General features: G+C 56.9%; 3 protein-coding genes across 10 annotated transcripts in view; 2 read left to right on the forward strand and 1 right to left on the reverse strand.

Annotated features, from left to right (window-relative positions):
- Nucleotides 1–9,936, forward strand: part of TET3 (tet methylcytosine dioxygenase 3) — a 34,449-nt gene extending 24,513 nt beyond the window's left edge. For all 8 annotated transcript variants that reach the window (XM_065856627.2, XM_071799276.1, XM_071799275.1 and 5 more), the window contains 4 exons: nt 102–191; nt 309–446; nt 823–1,159; nt 1,678–9,936. In XM_065856627.2, the coding sequence (XP_065712699.1) occupies nt 102–191; nt 309–446; nt 823–1,159; nt 1,678–3,392 (2,280 nt within the window). In that variant the 3' untranslated portion in view covers nt 3,393–9,936. The remainder of the gene's footprint in view (nt 1–101; nt 192–308; nt 447–822; nt 1,160–1,677) is intronic.
- Nucleotides 9,937–10,583: 647 nt separating this feature from the next.
- BOLA3 (bolA family member 3) lies at nt 10,584–13,382 on the forward strand. The gene is made up of 4 exons (XM_065856594.2): nt 10,584–10,682; nt 10,968–11,091; nt 11,232–11,320; nt 13,273–13,382. The coding sequence occupies exons 1-4, from the start codon at nt 10,656–10,658 to the stop codon at nt 13,336–13,338; spliced, it is 306 nt and encodes a 101-aa protein (XP_065712666.1). The 5' UTR covers nt 10,584–10,655; the 3' UTR covers nt 13,339–13,382.
- A 144-nt stretch (nt 13,383–13,526) lies between these two features.
- MOB1A (MOB kinase activator 1A) lies at nt 13,527–18,880 on the reverse strand. The gene is made up of 6 exons (XM_065856593.2): nt 18,762–18,880; nt 17,249–17,415; nt 16,299–16,392; nt 14,760–14,893; nt 14,515–14,678; nt 13,527–14,007 (listed from the first exon to the last, which is right to left on the reverse strand). The coding sequence occupies exons 1-6, from the start codon at nt 18,773–18,775 to the stop codon at nt 13,930–13,932; spliced, it is 651 nt and encodes a 216-aa protein (XP_065712665.1). The 5' UTR covers nt 18,776–18,880; the 3' UTR covers nt 13,527–13,929.
- Between the last annotated feature and the right edge of the window lie 1,017 nt (nt 18,881–19,897).

The following is a 19,897-nucleotide window of genomic DNA, read 5'->3' on the forward strand; positions in this document are numbered from 1 at the left end:
CATCGTGGGAAGGGCACATGGCGTGCGGGGCCTCTGTCCCCAGTTGTGTCCCTGCTGCTGAGACCCATGGGTGACATTCCTCCATTTTTTTCCTACCGCAGGAGGAGCTGCTCCGGAAAAGCTTTCAGGACTTGGCCACTGAGGTTGCTCCACTTTACAAGAGGCTGGCGCCGCAAGCCTACCAAAACCAGGTACCGGCCACCCGCTTGTCCCTGTGCACCACAACGGCCCGGCAGCACTCAGAAGGGCACAGGGTGGCAGCGTGTAAGAGATTTCGGTTAACCGGAGCCTTCTCCTCCTTCCGCCAGGTTACCAACGAGGATGTGGCCATAGACTGCCGGCTGGGCTTGAAGGAGGGGAGGCCGTTCTCGGGAGTGACGGCGTGCATGGACTTCTGCGCTCACGCTCACAAAGATCAGCATAACCTCTACAACGGCTGCACGGTGGTAAGCAGGCGGCCGGCGGGGCTTTTCGGAGTGCTCTCCTCCGTGTTTTGGTCCTCAGTGTACCCAACCATGAGGGCTGTTCCTTGGTGTTTGCCCACCTCACATGAAACTGTTCTCATCTGAAACCACCCCACCTAGATGAAAACATGGTGCTAACGGGGACCGTGTGTTCGCGTGTTTGCTTTTGTCCGACCTAAACCCCACAGGAGGTTTCCGAATGTCGGCTGGGGACTGGTGTGGGCTGTTGGGGATGGCAGGGTGGTTTGGGTGGAGAATAATGTAATAATAACATCGATTTGGGGAATAAGGAGGTTTCATCCCTTTCCTGCCTGTGCCGCATCTGGCACCATCCCCTGATCCCCCTGCGCTCCCCCAGGTCTGCACGCTGACCAAGGAAGACAATCGCGTGGTGGGGAAGATCCCCGAAGATGAGCAGCTGCACGTCCTCCCCCTCTACAAGATGTCCAGCACGGATGAGTTTGGCAGCGAGGAGAACCAAAACGCCAAGGTGGGCAGCGGGGCCATCCAGGTGCTCACGTCCTTCCCCCGCGAGGTCCGCAAGCTGCCCGAGCCCGCCAAGTCCTGCCGGCAGAGGCAGCTGGAAGCCAGGAAAGCCGCCGCGGAGAAGAAGAAGCTGCAGAAAGAGAAGCTGATGACGCCAGAGAAGATCAAGCAGGAAGCGCTCGAGTTCCCCACGCTCCAGCAAAACGCAGGTAACGGGGCAGAGCTGAGGTACTGCCGCCCCGAGGTGCCCGGGAAGTGTGCGAGGGGACGGGGATGCGGTCGGGGGACTTCATCGGGCTGGTGGCGTCGAGTACTCTGCGTGTTGGGGTGCGGATGGCATTTCTATGATGCTTGTTTTTTAACTAGCGCGGTGGGGAGCTCTCGCTGCTGCCTGGAGCGCAGGTGCAAATTGGTGCCAGTGGCCCAGGCGATGCTGAGCTGGGATTTTCAAGTCCCAGGATGGACCTGGGATTTTTGAGTCTCAGGACAGACCTGGGATTTTTGAGTCCCAGGACGGACCTGGGATTTTTGAGTCTCAGGACAGACCTGGAAGTTTTGAGTCTCAGAATGGACCTGGGATTTTTGAGTCCCAGGATGGACCTGGAAGTTTTGAGTCCCAGGACGGACCTGGGATTTTTGAGTCCATCTGAGTTTTTGGGGTCCTGGCTCCTCGCCGACAGGTTCCTTGGCCAGCGGGTCACGGTGTGTGTGTGTGCTGTGCCCGCAGGTGTGGCGTTGAAAAGCGGGCTGCCCCCGCAGCCACTGAAACCTTCCATCAAGGTGGAGCCGCAGAGCCATTACAACGCCTTCAAGTACAACGGCAACGCCGTGGTGGAGAGCTACTCGGTGCTGGGGAGCTGCCGGCCCTCCGACCCGTACAGCATGAACAGTGTTTACTCTTACCATTCCTACTATGCACAGCCCAATCTGCCTTCCGTGAACGGGTTTCACTCCAAGTTCGCGCTTCCCTCCTTCGGGTATTACGGCTTTTCCAGCAACCACGTGTTCCCCTCGCAGTTTCTGAATTACGGGGTGTCCGAGAGGAGCGGGAGCAGCTGGGTGAGCAACGGCTACGAGAAGAAGCCCAACGTCCCGGTTTTGCAGGAGAACCTCAACCACGCTTACGGGAACTCTGACTTCCCCGATCCCCTCCTGCACAGCGTCCGGAGCAAAAACCATCACCAGCGCACCTACGAGCGGGCCAACCGCTACGCCAGCCAGCAAAAAGCGGCGGCCGGGGCGCACAGGACTAACTCGGGCCCAGAGGAGGCGTCACCGTTTGCACAGAACTGTTTTGGCAGCCGACCCATCAAGCAGGAGCCCCCGGACCCTCCGCCCGCCATCGAGCCACTTCCCAGCACACCAGCCGTGCCCGGCGCCGGCTTAGCCCTTCCGACCATCCCGGTGCGCGGCGCGGGGCTGGAGCAGCGCTGGAGCCCCTTCAAAGCGTCCCGGGGCGCGTCTTCTCCCGAGAGGACTAACCCGGCCGAGGGCTCGTGGAGCGCCCTGGTGCCGGGCGGGCGGGAGAAGCCGAGCGCCTTCGATGCTGCCGTGCGCTTGCCGCCACCAGAGAAGCAGTGGCCCGGTGTCCTGGCGGGAGAGCCGACGGCGCGCGGCTCGGGCTTGCTGCCGAAACCGTGGAGCCCCTGCAAGCTGGGGGAGGCGGCGCTGGCCGGCGCGGCCACCTCGAGCTTACTGGGGCCACTGGGTCTGGGTTCCACCTTGCCGGGGCTGCCGGGCTTCCCTGAGGAGCCGTGGGGCTCGGTGAAGGCGGAGGAGCGGAGGACGCCGGCACCCAGCCCGGGGCTGCCGGAGAAGCCGTGGGAGGCGGCGCTGGGGGAGAAGGGGACAGCGGGGCCTCCCCGGGACAAGCCATGGGACCCCTTCGGCCTGGAGGAGGACGTACCGGAGAAGCCGGTGAAGGAGGAGGAGGAGGAGGAGGATGAGGCGGAGGAGGAAGAAGAGGAGGAGTGGTCAGACAGCGAGCACAACTTCCTGGACGAGAACATTGGCGGCGTGGCCGTGGCGCCCGCCCACGGCTCCATCCTCATCGAGTGCGCCCGCCGCGAGCTCCACGCCACCACCCCGCTGAAGAAACCCAACCGCTGCCACCCCACCCGCATCTCCCTGGTCTTCTACCAACACAAGAACTTGAACCAGCCCAACCACGGCCTGGCGCTGTGGGAGGCCAAGATGAAGCAGCTGGCGGAACGCGCCCGCGCGCGGCAGGAGGAGGCGGCACGCCTGGGGCTGCCGCCCGACGCCAAAGCCTTCGCCAAGAAGCGCAAGTGGGGCGGCGCGTTGGCGAGCGAGGCGCCCAGCAAGGAGAGGAGGGACGCGGTCCCCACGCGGCAGGCGGTGGCCATCCCCACCAACTCCGCCATCACCGTGTCTTCCTACGCTTACACCAAGGTGACGGGTCCCTACAGCCGCTGGATCTGAGACGGAGGCGACGGCCGCGGCCTCGGCTTACCTCAACCCTCGGCAGCGCCGCAGCTCGGCGTTGCTTCGTGTGGTGCTTTCCCCTCGGGCGCGGGGGAGAAGAAAAACAAAATATAGACAGAACCGAAGCAAAACACAACAAAACTAAAAACAAAATACAACCCACAGAAAGCGAACCCGATGCGCTCGGAAACGGCGCGCGCCGGCGGAGAACCGCGCTCGGCGAGGAGTTGGCAAACGAAGCAAAACTCGATTTTAAAAAGAACGACGACAGAAAACTAAGAGGAACGATGCTGTTTGATGCTTTTCGGTAATCCCATATTTATATCTCCGCGTTTTTTTAATCGAGCCTCGCGCACCGCGCGAACGGACGGAGGAGTTTGTAGCGTCCTTTCGCACAGGAGAGGTTTTTAATTCCACTTAAGAATGCCTATTTATTGGATTTTATTTTATTTTATTTTTTACTCCGACGACAACGACGAAGCCGATCTTCTAAAAAGAAGCCGATATCTCAAAAATCCAACCCTACAACGCAAATAAACAACCAACCTGAACACCAAACCAGCTAAAAGGCAAGAGGTGGGTCCCTCCAGCCGTGACGCCTGGCGGGACCGCGCGCTTCACCGTCAGCCAGACATCCGAAGATTTTTTCTCTCAAGGACCTAAAAATACCTATTTTGCAACCCGAGGAGTCTTTTCTTACAGCACTGAGAGCGGGACGTCCCAGCTCGGCTCGGCTCCTCGTTGCCGGCGCGATCGGCTCCGCCGGGACGGAGCGAACCGGCGTCTTTCCCAGCGCCGGAGACCTCAGGACGCATCTGGGCCGGGCGCTGCCACCACCGGGGGGGCCGCGCTTGGATTTGGGGGCTCCTTTGCCGGCGGGAGAGCAGCAGCGGCATCTCTAAAGGACAAAACCAGGAAGAAAATAACAAAAAAATACACAAAACCAGGAAAAAAACCCCACACCAACCAACCCCAAACTGTGAATAGTTGCTCTCTGTACATCACTGTTGCTAAAGTCTGGTGCTTTCCGTCTCCGGGGGGACTTTTCTCCGTGCGATCGGCTCTGGGAAGAGCGAATCCCTAGACTTGGCTGGCCAAACCCCTCGCCGATCCGCCTTCCCCGCCGGGGCTCGGTGCTTTTCCCCCCCCGGTTGCCATCCCTCCTTCCCACGGATCGCCGTTCTTCCCGCAAACAAACACCCCCGACCCAACAACGACGACGACGACAACAACCGCCTGGTGCTTTTCGAACAATCTCAGCCGAGACTTTCCGCCCGTCCCCGACGCCGAAGCGGTGCCGGGACGGAGGGCGGGAGGGCGGCGCGACCGAATCCGGGTGCCGGCGTCCCCGGGGTCGTCGCTTTTGCACTTTCAGGTGCCTTTTGGAGAGCCAGCGAAGCCGGAGGCGACGCCGTCACCGCGCAGAGATCACCGTGTGTTTACCGTCACCCTTCTTCCTTCGCGCACTGGCACGGATCAGCAGGATCGCGGTAAAACAAAACCAACAGCCTGAACATTTACGTGGTCTGATTTTAAACCTGTAAATAGGGAAAGAATTTTTTTAAAAGCACTTTCACCTAGATTTAAAAATGAAAGCGAAACTTAAACAACTCCCCTCTTTCCTCCTCTCTCCCCACCCCACCAACTTGAAAGCAGTATGTTTTAAACCAGATTATAGGGGGAGAACTGTAAATACTGGCAGAATATTTAACATGCTTTGTCCGTCCTCCATAATTAATTTTTTCTTTGTAATCTGTAAAGTCGCGTATATTTGACAAGGAAACTCAACGAGCTATTTACCGCTTTTCTTATAACTTACCCAATAGCATATCAGGATTTTACGAGTCGATGGCAAGGCGGATTTTAGGGATGCTCGCGGGCGATGCCGTCGGAGGGCGAGGAGGGGACCCGCGCGTTCCCCGCTCGCTCCCCGCTCGGCGGGGCCGGATTCGGGTGCCGGCCCCGCTCGACGTGGCGGGAGGTGCGGTGCGAGCGTCGCCCGGACGCGGTTCGGGCATTCGGAGACGGCGGAGGGTCCGCGTAACCTGTCTAAGTCCTGCTTCCTCGGGAGGTTTTATTTGGGCGCAGGGAGGGGATTCGGCCCGACGTGGCGACGGCTCCGGCGGGTTCGATCCGGGCGAAGCCGCCGGCGCCATGGGTCGGGGAGCGAGAACTGCTGCGGTCTCACGTTTTTACACTACGTAACGTCTAACCTACCTCAAATCTCAGTCGTTGATAATTAGCACGCTTCAGACTTCTACGGAAACTCAGAATCTATGCACAGCTCTTTACCCCTTGCTGCTGAGAGGCTGTTTTTTCAAGCAAAATCTTTTTCCTTTCCCCGGCGGCCGCGCTCGTCCCTCCCGCGCCGAAACCCGGGGGATCGCCGCGTTACCGGGGGATGTTTTTAACCGCTTCAGGGTGAGCTGGGGACCTCGTTTGGCAGCAGGTCGTGGCCACAATGGTGCTAGAACAACACCCGCGGTAGAAACCTTGGGGAGAGCTCGGCACAGGGAGCTCCGATGCGCTCCCGCCGCCCCGCTTCGGGTTTTTGCGACGCTTCGCCTCGGGCGGGGAACGGGGGACACATTTCGGGGTTCCCCCCGCCCCGGCTCGACGCTGTCGGGATGAGGCACGGGAAGGAGAAGGAAACCAGGATCCCTGAGGTGCCTCAATTGCTTGATTATTTTTCTTTCCTTTTAATACTGGAGTATGCTTTGTGGGCTCTATAAGGCGTATTTTTATTAAATGAAATCTTCTAATAACAACGGTGCTATGGTGTTTTAACAAACTGTATCATGCTTCTGCCTGATTCCATCTCGCTGAGGTGCTACTAATGTATATATGAAACTAGGGAACCAAGAAGACAAATGTATAGAAAAAGCAATGTCGTGGAGAAGGAAGTTGAGTTTTCCGGAGCGACAGCTCGAGACGTGCCGGGAGCCGGGTGGGTTTACGCAAACCGAAATCAGCGCCGCGGTGGAGCCATTCGAGCCGTGTGCGGACGCGGTGCCGTGGTGCGATGCTTGGCCACACGTCGTGGATCTGGTGCTCGACCGTGGTGTGTGGACATGGTGCTCGGGGACGGTGCTCGGCCACACGTCATGGATCTGGTGCTCGGACGTGGTGCTCGGCCAAGGTGTGTGAACATGGTGCTTGGACATGGTGCTTGACGGCACATCGTGGACGCGGTGCTCAGTTGGGGCGTGTGAACATGGTGCTCAGTCACGGTGCGTGACCACGGTGCTTGGGCGTGGTGATCGGCCACAGTGCTTGTCAGCGCATCACGGACACGGTGCTTGGATACGGACTTGGCCAGGGCGCGTGGACATGGTGCTCGGGGACGGTGCTCGGCCACGCGTCACGGACTTGGTGCTCGGATGCGGTGTGCGGATGGGATGCTTGGCCAGGGTGTGTGAACATGGTGCTCGACCGCAGCGCTTGGACGTGGTGCGTGGACATGGTGCTCGGGCACGGTGCTCAGCCACGCACCACGGACACGCTGCTCGGATGTGGTGTGTGGACAAGGTGCTCGGGCGCAACGCTCGTCCACCCATCACGGACATGGTGCTTGGGTATGGGGCTTGGCCGTGGTGCGTGGACATGGTGTTTGGCCACACATCATGGACGTGGTGCTCAGATGTGGCGCGTGGACACGGTGCTTGGCCAGGGTGTGTGGTCATGGTGCTTGGCCACGGGGCTTGGCCACGCATCATGGGCACGGTGCTCGAACACGATGCTCGACCAGGTTATGTGAACATGGTGCTCAGCCATAGTGCTCAACCGCGGTGCTTGGACATGGTGCATGGACATGGTGCTTGGCCACACGTCATGGATGTGGTGCTCAGATGTGGTGTGTGGACATGGTGCTTGACCACGGTGCTTGACCACGGTGCTTGGCCATGGTGCTTGGCCGTGCATCATAGACACGGTGCTTGGACACGGTGCTCGGCCAGGTTATGTGAACATGGTGCTCAGCCACGGCGCTCGACTGCGGTGCTTGGCCACGGTGTGTGGACGTGGTGCTCGGGCACGGTGCTCAGCCACGCACCATGGACATGGTGCTCGGGCACGGGGCTTGGCCGTGATGGTTGAACATGGTGCTCGGGCGTGGTGTGTGGTCACGTACCGTGGATGTGGTGCTCAAGCACAGTGCTCAACCATGGTGCCTGGACATGGTGCTTGGCCATGATGCGTGAACATGGTGCTCAGACTCAGTGTGTGGACATGGTGATCAACCAGGGTGTGTGAACGTGGCGCTCGGACACAGTGCTCAGACATGGTGTGTGGACATGGTGCTCGGCCGCGGTGCTCGGACACGTTGCGTGAACGTTGTGCTTGCAGACAGTGTGCAGACGCGGTGCTCGGGCATGGTGCGTGGACACGGTGCTCAGGCAGGGTGCTCAGCCCGGTGCAGGGGTGCGTTGTGCACGCCTGGTGCACGTGCGCGGTGCAAGGACGTGGTGTGTGCTACAGTGCTCCGGCACCATGCATGGCCATGGTCCCCGGACACGGTGCATGCCCGTGGCGCGTGGGGTCGGTGCACGGACACGGTGCTTGAATGGGGTGCTCGTGCACGGACACGGTGCTTGTGCACGGTGCTTGTCCACCACACACGGATGTGGTGCACGGACACAGTGCTCGTGCACAGACATGGTGCATGGACACGATGCTTGAACAGGGTGTGTGGGCACGGAGAGGGTGCTCGTGCATGGTGCTTGTCCTCTGTGCACGGACACAGTGCTCGTCCACCCCACGTGGATGTGGTGCATGGACACGGTGCTCGTGCACAGACGTGGTGTTTGTGCGCGGTGCTCGCCCACCATGCACACACACGGTGCATGGGCACGGCGCTCATCCACGACACATGGATGCAGTGCGTGGACACGGTGCTCGTGCACAAACATGGTGCTCGTGCACGGTGCTTGTGATGCACAGTGCTCGCCCACCACACAGAGACACGGTGCACGGACACGGTGCTTGTTCATACTGCTCATCCCCCGTGCACAAACGCAGACCCCGGCACACCCATGGCGCTTGCCCGCCGTGCACCCCCGTGTCCTGGCGCTTTGTCCTCACGGTGCACACGTGGCACACGCTGCGCACGTATGGCACACGCATCGCACGCAAGGCGCACGTGGCGCGCGAATGGCGCACGCACGGTGCACGTGGCGCACGCACGGCGCACCCGGCGCACGTGTCACATGTGTCGCACGCATGACGCACACATGGTGCACGTGTCGCACGCACGGCGCACCCGGCGCACGCACGGCGCACCCGGCGCACGTGTCGCACGTGTCGCACTCACGGCGCACGCACGGCGCACCCGGCGCACGTGTCGCACACGCACCCGTCGCCCCCCGGCGCACAGACCCCACTCAGCACCGCGTCCCCCATCTCCTCGCGCCCGCTCCCCAAACCCCAGCGCGTCCCCGTCGGCCGGGCCTCCCCCTTCTGCCCGTTTCTTTTCTTTGCCCCCCTTTATTTGTCCATTTTTTGGGGTTTTATTGGTGCTACTCTCTCCCCCCTTCACCTTCCCGTCGGCGCCAGGGCCGCAGTTCCCCCCGCGCCCCCAAACCAGGCAAATACCTCAACCCCCCCCGAGTCCCCGCGGAGCGAAACCGGGGCGAATCTTTCCGAAATCAGGGATCCTTCCGCAGCGGGGTTTCTTCCTTCACTTGTTCTCTTTTATTTCCCCCTCCTTTCTCCCTTTCCGCCCGGGTTTCCACCTCATTTTCCCGCATCCTTCAGGGATTTACAACCCGCCGTGATTTCAGCCTCAAGTTTTATTCCGGGAGCAAATTCTTGTGCTTATTTTGGCCGGCGTTCTTATGGCCCGAAAAAAACACAGCAAACCCAAAACGACAGCGCCGTTTCTCCTCAGATTCGGGAATTCGCTCGGAGGCGGGAGGGGGTTATTTTGGGTGGGTTTATGGGGTTTATTTTGGGGAGAGCGGAGGAGGGAGGCGGGACGGCAGCAGGCGGAGGGGGGGACCCCAATTGGGGTCTCGGTGGCTCCGAAAACATTCACACTTGAAGATGTCTTGGTCGGCTCGGACTGTGGTTACTTGAAATGAAGTTGTTTTCCGGGGCGGATCGAGGACCGGTAGATTTTTCCCCCATGTCTCAAGGCAATAGGATTAATGTGTATTAAACTGTAGATACTTCTAGGACAGTAAATTTATGCTGATAATTTTATTTTGTATAATTTTCCCCTATTTCTTTTCTTCCTCCTCTTTGTGTTTCCCCTTTAACACCCTTTTCTTTTTCCCTTTTCCCCCACCCCTCAATGTTTCGGTAATTTTTTTGTTAGGATGCCTAAAAATTGTAAGTTTGGAATCTTCCCCCTTTCCCTCCTCGGTTTTGGTTTTCGTTGTTGTTTTGGTTTTTTGTTTAATTTTAATTGTTGTTATTTTTTTTTTTAATTTGTATTTTATTCTAAGTTACGCGCGGCCGGCCGGGCCGTGAAATGTATTATTCCTGATATCTTTAAAATATTGTGGGTGTTTTAATAAATTTTATATTTATTTTTTGCACTCAACAGGCGGCCTCTGGGTTTGTGTTCAATGCTGGGGGTGGGGGGGGCGGGCAGGATGGGGCCCTGTCGGTGGGAATGGGGGGTCAGGGGGGAGAATTGGGGGGGGACAACATAGGATGGGGCCCTGTCTGTGGGAATAGGGGGGTCAGGATGGGGAATTTGGGGGGGTGGTTGCAGAATGGGACCCTGGGTAGGGGAGTGGGGGATCAGGATGGGGAATTTGGGGGGGGGTCAGAGTGGGGAGTTTGTGGGGGTGGGGTAATGGAGGGTCAGGATGGGGAATTTGGGGGGGGGAGGTGGGGTCAGGATAGGGCCCTCTCTATGGGAATGAGGGGTCAGAATGGGGAGTTTGGGGGAGGACTCAGGATGGGGCCCTGTCTATGGGAATGGGGGGGGTCAGGATGGGGGACTTGGAGGGGGGACAGGATGGGGCCCTTTGAGGAGGGGCAGGATGGGGTCTTGCGTATGGTATGGGGGTGTGGAGGATGAGGACACGGGGGCCCTTTCGGGGGGGGCAGGATCGGGCCCTTTCGGTGCCCCCCACGCACCCCGGGCATGGGGGTGTCCCCTTCGTGGTCCTCCGAGCCGCCAGGGGTCGCTGCGGCGTAGTCTCAGCGCCGGCCCCGCCCACTCCTGCGAGGAGGAGCGCAACGATTGGCTGGCTGCGCAGTGACCCCGGCGCGCGGCGGCAGCGGCCGGTCAGCGGGCGCGCGCCGCACAGTATGGCGGCCGCGACGGGACTGAGGCCGGTGCGTGTCTGTCTGTCCGTGTGTCTGTCCGTCTGTCCCTGTGTCCGTCTGTCCCTCCCTCTGCCTCTGCCCCCCTCCCCAGTCCAGGGGTAGGGGTTGGGGGCGCGTAAGTGGCTCCACTCGCGGGTCCGGTGCCCCCGGCCCCTCACGGTGAGCGTCCCGCCCCCCGGCCCGGCGAGCGTTCTTCCTCCCCCCCCGGTGCTGGTGCCTGGGCTCCCCGGTTCCCCCGCTACCGCGTGGGCGGCGGCTCCCCCGCGGGTTTTTAACCCTTTCCCCCCTCCCCAGCTCCTCCTGCGCCGCAGCACCTGGCGGGGCTTCTCCTCGCAGACGGACGGGGAGGCCCGAGTGGCCCGGGTGCTGCGGGAGAAGTTCCCCCGGGCGTCCGCCATCAAAGTCGTGGATATCTCAGGTACGGAGAGCGCTCCGTGTTCCCCTCCCCTGCCCCGAACCCTCCGCGCTCTGCGAGCGGGGTCCGTCCCCGGGCCCCCCCGAAGGGTCAGGACGTGGGGACACAAAGGGCCCCTTTGCCCAAGCGTTTTGTTTTTGCAGGAGGCTGCGGCGCCATGTACGAAATTCACATCGAGTCGGAGGAATTCCGGGAGAAGCGGACGGTGCAGCAGCACCAGATGGTGAATCAGGTGAGGGGGGGCGCGGGGGCGGCCGCGCTCGGGCACCGTGTGCGTGTTTAAGTGCGAGTGTGATTAGTGTTTCACGCTTGTGCAGCGTTTGCAGCCGAACTCGCCGCCCGCAGCGCGTTGCGATTAGGAGTTTCGTGCCCGTGTGCGCGCAGCGCTGGAGTTGAGTTGAGCACAGGGGCTGCGTCTGTGCGCACAACCAGCGTGCAAAACTGAAGCGCTTTGCACACGCAGCACCCCATTACAAGATGCTGTGGGCAGGGAGCTCGGCTGCCGGTGCCGCACGCACAGCCCGGGTGTTAACTTAGACTGTGAGTGAGCAGTGCAGCTTTCCCTCCCCCATCAGAACCAGTGTGGCTGTGTGTGCAGCGCTGACCGCGGGTGTTCTGCCTGTGCCGCTCACAGCCGGGGCTCAGCTGTGTCTGACACACGTGCTGCGTTACAGCCGAGCGCACATCAGTGCTGCACGCAGAGGATTAAGTGCTGTGAGTGTCTTAGAGTGTAGATCTAACCCCAAATAGTGTTCCCCTTCTTCCCCCAGCTGGATAAAACCTGCAGCCATTCTTCCCCCAACCAAATACAGACTGTACCCCTAATAAAAAACAAAGTACTTTCTTTTTCCACATCCACACTGAACAGCAGCACAGCTCTTCCTTCTCAATCAGTGGTGTGGCTGTGTGTGCACACAGTCACAGCCGGGCACTGCATGTGTGTACATGCACACAGTGAGTGTGAAGTGCAGACACACACACACACGCTGTGATGTGCTGCGCACACCCAGAGGATTAAAAGTGCTGTGGCTGCACACAGTGCCAGTGTCTTAATAGCACAACCCTCCAAGAAATAAATAGTGTAGCCTGCTCTTTCCTCCCTCCAAAATAAATAAATTGTCAATAGTGTAATTTTATCTCCTTTCCACTCCTCAGCTGTGTGGGTCTCCAAAAACAGACAGCGCTCAGCCCACCCTTTTCCCCCCAGATAGGCACCATAGCTGTGTGTGCACTGACTGCATGTGTGCACGTACACACACAGAGGAAAAAGTGCTATGCCCACACATAGTGTGTCTTAATAGCACAGCCCTCCCTTTGCAGTAGTAGTGTAGCCTGCTCTTCCCTCCAAAATAAATAGTGTATATAGTCCAGTTCTTCCCACTCCTCAGCAGTGCAGGGCTCAAGAACAGACGGTGGTGTGTGTGCAGGTGTTAGTGTGGGGTGCTCTGTGTGCACGTTCACACCCTCTGCTCGGCAGTGAGGTGTGAGTGTCTTACACAGCTCCCATTTTTGCCCTCAAACAGGCACTGTGTGTGCAGTACTTATCTGGGCACTGTATGCGTGCACACACAGAAAGATAAGAAGACTGACTGTGAGCACAGCACTGAATAGCACAGTCCTCCTTTCCCAGTAATAAATAGTGTAGCCTGCTCTTCCCTCCACAATGAATAGTGTGTATTTTTCCTGCTTTACAGTGCTGAGTGCAGCCTCCAAATTGACTGCATGTACACACCACAGTGCCTGGAGTGCACACACTTTTATTACTGGGAGGGGTGTGCTTATAGTGTAGTTCATCCTACTCCTCAGTAGTGCAGAGCTCCCAGACTGGGTGAAGTGTCTTTGTTGGGGGGGGAAAAAGGGGAGGCTGTGTGTGCACACCTCAGTTTGCAAGGGCCACTTACCCACACTGTAGCAGCTGCATGTAGAACACTTAGTGCTCACAATTTTGGTGGAATATGGAACTAAAACCACTTTGGTGTATGTGCACAATGTAGTGTGGGAGCACTTAATTTTGGTGATCTAGTTTAGTACATATAGCCTTGGGCATTATGTCAGGTGGTATTGTCAACTTACAGTGTAGCTGTGTCTTCTGGGGGAGATGGACTCAGAGGAGCAGCGCTCGGTGCCTGCTGCTGTGTGCACTTGATTCCAGGACCACTCAAGAGCAACATTTGTCTGTTGCAGGCACTCAGTGAGGAGATCAAGACCATGCACGGGCTGCGCATCTTCACCTCCATCCCCAAACCCTGATGCTTTCACTCCTGCCTAGTTGAATAAAGTTTTATTTTAGGTGCTTTGCTTTCTGCCCAGACTCCATGCTCTGAAAAAAAATTTAAGTCCAAGCATTCTCAAACCGGGAATCCCAGCTTGGGAGGAACATTTTCTACACCATGCTGCATTTTCAATGCACTGTGCAAGAATGACATGAAACACTCCTCTGAAAAAGAGAAGGAAGGAGGAGAAACTTTATTCTTCTTATTGCCATGCAGCCCCAAACCCCAGGGAGCTGCTCTTGACACCAGGCACTTGTCCTTCCAATGCCAAGGGGAGCTAAGGCTCTAGGTGCATCTTGTCCAAAAGGAAACACTTCAGAGTGGGCTGTGTCTAAACAAACTTGGCCTCTGAAAGGAGAACGGCAGTGCTAAGTCCCGTCCTCAACTGGGCTGCTGTTCTTGCTGGACTGGAGGGCGCAGCATCGAAAACCAGCACAGCCATACTTCTATGGTGTTTTACAGTGATGCTCGGCCTCTGAGACTGATGCCCCATCGCTGAAGGCAAAGCGTAGAAGTGGCTGGTGAACTAAGCAGAAAGGAAAGTCCAAAGGGTCCTCCCTGGGAAGGTTTATCTGTCCTTGGAGCCCAACTTCTCGATCAGTTCCTGCAGAGGAGCCAACTCCCGCCTGTCGATCAAGTTGAACTCCTGGTGGGGGAAAAAGCAACACAATAACTCAGTCATCTCTCAAGGGCTGTGGGAACTCAGCCTGTGCAAACTCCTAGAGAACCACCCAACAAGTGGTACCACAGCAGCCACTGCTCCTGTGTCTCAAGCATTTCAACACAATAAATCTTTTCCTGTGGTGCTGCTGCTCCACACCATGAGTCACTTGCTGTCACAAAACAGATTGTAAATACCCCCAAGGAAAAAAAGGCGCTGCACTTGCTACTTCCCAGTCAATTATTGAGCTACAAAAGCCTCAAATTCTCAAGCCTGGTTTCTTTTGCTGCAGGCCCAGAGCTAAAACCTGAGAGAGAAATTCATTTTGCAACCAGCTTGACCTGAAAAAAACCCCCAACACCACAAACACACAGAACAGGAGTCACTGCATCTTCCAGCACACACCACTGCTGTTCATCTTCAGAGGCACTAAAATCCAACTCTAAAAGCAAACGAGACACCCGAGTGAGCAGCAGGTGCTCTGGGCCTCACCTGCACGAAGAAGATAAAGTGCTTGAAGGAGGTGTTGAGATGAGCCTCCTCCTGCAGCCGCATCACCGAGTCGAAGTGCTGGTGGTAGATGTGGGCGTACACGCGGAACAGCCGCTTCAGGATCGTCTTGGCCACCGACATGAAGTTCTTGGGAAAAGGGACGCCTGAAACGCAGTGAGAAATCCCACGGGTCGCTCAGACGCCCCGGGGGCCGCTCGGTGCTGTACGCGAAGCCCGGCGCTTACCGATCTTGGAGGGGAAGAGCGTCTCGTCGTCCAGCTGGTCCTGCACCCACGTCATCAAGTAATCGATGTACTTGGGAGCTGAGCACTTGATCGGCTTCTTTATGTTGGTGCCATCCGCCCAGTGGTACTCATACCTGCAGGGAGAGGGGAGGAAAATAAACTATTGGCTCTAGGACAACAAAAGAACTGCATTTTCAGGCCCTGTAACTCCCTATTTATCTCAATGAGGAGCAAAGCTGCAACACTCGCGCTCCTCAAAAGCCACAAGAGCTGCACTTTGCCTTCTTGAGTTTCTCAAGCGCAACACACCAGTCGGTGTTCAATAAACTCAGCCAATCTGGTCCCTGGCAGAGGTGACACCTGCAGCCACCGCCTCGGGGTTTCAGCCTCAAAAGTGAACTGCAGCCTTGTGTCAGAGACATAACGCTTCCTTAAAATGAGTCGAAAACGGGGCAAAGAGGAAGCGTCGGGGCCATCGCTCAACATCTTAATTCACCAATGGCCTTTGGCAGGAATTCAGCACATGAGATGGACAACTTAGCCAAAAATCCCCATATTTATTAATCCCGCCTTTCCTCCAAAGCAAGGCAGACATCACCCGTAGAACACCACCACAACCCGCTTGCTCCGAGATTTTTTGCCAAAGTTCTTCAAAAACGGGAAAAAAAACCTCCATGTTTTGACTGCCGCCTCTTGTCTGAGGATGAGCAAAACACTCGATGCCATTTAAACGGGAAACAGTCACAGGAAATGTCACTAAATATAGAAACGGGAACTCGCAATCGAGCTACTTGTGGGCAGAAAAGCGGGGCAGGATGTTACGCAGCCACCGGCTCCCCGGAAAACAAAGAGATGTTCTGCTGCAGTTTTATCTCCACTCAACACACCAGTGCAGAGAAGACATTAAATGTTCTTCTCCCTGCGGGTATTCACGCCTAAAAGCAAAGAGGCACCTCAAATCCACCCTCACTGGCTGCAGCAACTTCAGAATCGCTCATGCTCTGAAAAACCACCCTATGGGCTCTCAAAACCAGACCCTTCTGGTCAAGTTACATCTTCCATTTTTCTTAAAACAAACCAAGCCCTTTCACCAACATCTCTTTCCTTAAAAGAAAACAAATATCTTTCCTTAAAATGAAACAAACCATTTCACCAACACATCCTCCCTTAAAATAAACCATTACAACAACACATCTTTCCGTAATACAAACCATTTCTCCAACGCATCTTTCCTTAAAATGAAACAAACCATTTTACGAACACATCCTCCCTTAAGCCATTTTTCCAACACATCTGTCCATAAAACAAACCATTTCACCAACACATCTCATCAGCTTCCCAACAACTCAACTGACAGATGGAAAAAGAAATCCCCACACATGCTGCTTCTGAACAAATATTCCCCATGCCAGACAAACGGACAGCGGGGAGCAGGGTGCTGCACCTGGACGCATTCCACTTGCTTTTTAGCTGCTTTCTATGCATGCTCGAGTGACCCACCCGCTCCCCCCACATTTAAATCCACGGTAAACTTCTCACCTGGGTCCCGCGGACATGACCGGGCAGCTGGTCTCCGTGCAGAACTCCGTAATGGTCCCGTATAGCATGTTGATCTGGTTGAAGAAATCCACCGCTGGAAAGGAAACGCAGTGGGTTTACTCACAGTGGAAACGCAAAGCGGAGCAGAGCGCAGAATCGCTGTTGTGGGGGTGAACGTGCCACAAAACTCGGCAAACACCCCCCCTTCTGTACGACATCGGGTCGCTGACGACTTCGAGACATTCTGAGAATCTGAATCGCTCCGACAGTTTTTGCACCCCTTGGTGGTTTGTACAGCATGCGGCTCCGCTTCGCTTCCCGTGCCTTGGAAGTCACTGCTTTATGTTCCAGGCACCTTTAAAAAATTCTGGTACCCCAAACCTGATTGATTTTGATAAAGGTCTCCCATATTAACACTTGCGGACCATCTTACTGTTTTCCATTGCTCAAAGCTACTTCTCCTTCCTCCTGTAACCTCCAAAGAAGGAAAGTTCAAGGCCAGGGACAGCAATAGCTTAAATCCAAATAAATTCATAGCGTTTAGCTTTTGAAACCACGCACACAGCTATAAAGGAAGGAAAACAGTTCTACTTTTTTCCCCAGACTCCTCGCTGTTGCCATTTTGCAGTTGATGGTGCCAACTTGGAAATTTAAAGTATCAATACTGGAGTCAAAATGTTTATACCGGAGTACAAAAACCAAGTACAAAACAACCACTCGCCAACCTTGTCGCCTGTGCAAGGCTGAACTCGAAAAACCCCACCCCAAAACCACAACGGTGTGGGTTTGCGTCTTGCTTTCTGCACGTTTCCGGAGCGCAACGTCCCTTTGACGCACCACACCGTAACTTTTATTCTGACTCAACTAAACAGAGCACTCCAGGGATACAAATTTCACTGGGGGAGATAAAAAAATCAGCTTTTCTCAGTTTTCCTGCTCCCAGGACTCACTGTTAACTGCGATCCACTCGTTAAGATCCTCTCCCTCTGGCAACATAACCGCTTGTCTGAGGTTCCCGCTCCCCAGCGTCGCCTCCGCATGTTTCAGGAGTTCGTACTGATGGGAGCCCTCGGGAATGTTCTTCTTGGGTTTGAAGGTTTTCGAAGATCGGCTCCCGCTGACGAGAGGAAATAAACACCTCCAGTTACCCCTTTAATAGCGTTTTCTCCCCCAAAATGTTTCCCCCATCGCGGGGGTGAACGGACCCTACGTGCGAGCCAAAGCCACCTGCTTCCCTATTTTACCTGCCCTTTCTAAAAAATCACAAATATTCGGTGCACCAGTTGTTTCAGATCACGGAAAGAAAAGCCCACGTAACAAAACAACCAGCCGGCTTGACTTAATAGACTCCAGCACCAAAATGCATCGTGCTCTCACCACACTCAGCAGCCAAGACATCGACAACTCCTCAAACTCCCCCCGTCCCTCCGGTGGAACCGCAGGCTCTCCCCAAACAGCTGCTAAAAACTGATGAATTTCAAGACATCTCAACCACAAAATGTTACGTTTCAGTCCCCGCCAGCTCTCTGCTTCCCAGCAAGGGTGATGCAAACGGCCGGGCAGCCAGGGCCAAAGCACTGAGTGGGTAAGCAGGCTTCCCCATCATGTGCCGCTTGGCATCCTGTCTCTATCATGCAGAACCAGACACGTTTGCACCTCGCGGTGGCTTCACATGCTCTTTATGCGCAATGCTCAGTGTAGAAATAAAAGACCTTTCCTTCTAGTTTGCTCTTAAATCGAACTGCTCCCTCCTGCTGGCCAGAGGCGGAGGGAGCCAGAACCCCCCTCGCACTTCACATCTACCACACAGGTATCCAACAGCCCACCCCACAGAGCGCTTTAAAGATACTTTATTTATTTATTTTTACACCACACGTTTCCAGGTTTACCCAGTTAACTCGGTTCCAGCACCATTACACCCACCTCCCTCACCTCCCTTCACAGCCCCAGTGCCCACCCACAGGTGCAGGGTCAGGCCCACCCCAAACCCACCCCATGGGACAGGGAGCTCCTCTTTTTGTCTCACCCCAGAGCCCCCAACTCTCAGGGTCCCCCCTCACGGCAGAACATCCCCCTCAGGAGCACCCACGGCCTCTGCCCTTCCTAAAAACCACCCTGAGGAGCCCCCTGTTCCTCAGCACAAGCCCTAAGGTCCATGAACCCCAAAACCTCCCAACAACACCTTCCTTAACCTCCCCAAATCCACCAGCCACCCCCCTAAGTCTCCCTCAGCACCCCCACCCCATAAACCCCTCAGAATTCCTCACAAAACCTTCCCCCCCACAAGCCCCTCACAGACCCGGCCCAACACCCGCTCCCCCAACCCTCTCAGACCGAAACCCCTCACAAACCCCCCTCCACAAAGACCTTAGCGCCCAAAACCTCTCATGCAACCCCTCCCCAAGTGCTTTTCTACCCTCGCAGTTCTCCCCCGGCCCCTCAGGGTCACCCCAAAAAGCTCACAAGAGGAAGCTCATGGCGGGCGAAGCTGAAGCGGAGGCGGCAGCTCCTGGCGCGCCCGCGGCTCCTTACGGGCAGCGCCCGGCCCGCTCCCGCCAACTCTCGCGAGAGCTCCGCCGAGGGGGCGGGGCCTCGGCGGGGAGAGGCGGGGCTTCGCTGTGAGGGGGCGGGGCCTCGCACGGCGCCGTCACCCTGGCAACAGCGCCGCGGCCAAGAGTCACGTGGGGCTGTGCCGGTCATGGCCCCCCAAAGCCTGGGGACCCCCGGAGCCCCCTCCTTATGGGCCTGGGGACCCCTAGAGCCCCTTCCCCATGGGCCTGGTGACCCCCAGAGCTCCTTTGTCATGGGCCTGGGTCCCTGCCGTGGGTCTGGCGACCCCTGGAGCCTCTTCCACATGGGCCTGGGGAGCCCCAGAGCCTGCTCATCATGGGTCTGGAGACCCCCCATAAGCCTAGGGACCCCTGAAGTCCCCTCCCCATGGGCCTGTGGGCCCTCAAAGCCTCCTCCCCATGGGCCTGGAGACCCCCAAAGATCTCTCATCATAGTCCTGGGCCCCCACCATGGGCCAGGAAGCTCACAAAGCCCCCACCTTATGGGTCTGGAGACCCCCCATGGGCCTTCGGACACTCAAAGCCCCTTCCTCATGAGCTGGGGGACCCTTGGAGCTCCCCTCATCGTGGTCCTGGGCTCCCCATGAGCCTGGCGACACACAAAGCCCCCTCCCCATGGGGCTAGGGACCCCCAGAGTCCCCTCCCAATGAGCCAGAGCATCCCCACACCTTCCTGCAACTGAGCCCCCCTCAATGCACAGGTTTCTTTTCACCATCACACCATCAGACCCACGTGCCCTATCCAGCCCCCCAAACAACCTGACAGACTGACATTCCTCCTAAAACATCAAAAAAATTGTCCAACCCTCTTCCCAGAACCCATTTCTACAGGTTTTCACCATTTCTTACAGCTATATGACCCTTATCAGCCCCAATCCCGCCTTGACCCCAACCCAAATCAGTTTTAAACCTGACCCCTGACTTAACCCCAACCCTGACCCCGCTCCTCGCTTACGCAATCCGCGGTCCCGCTTGCAGGCACTCTTGGCCCAGCCAATCAGCGCCGCCGTGCCCAATTAGGGAGGAGAC

This window comes from Patagioenas fasciata, chromosome 26 (assembly GCF_037038585.1).
Source record: "Patagioenas fasciata isolate bPatFas1 chromosome 26, bPatFas1.hap1, whole genome shotgun sequence".
Lineage (NCBI taxonomy): Eukaryota > Metazoa > Chordata > Aves > Columbiformes > Columbidae > Patagioenas > Patagioenas fasciata.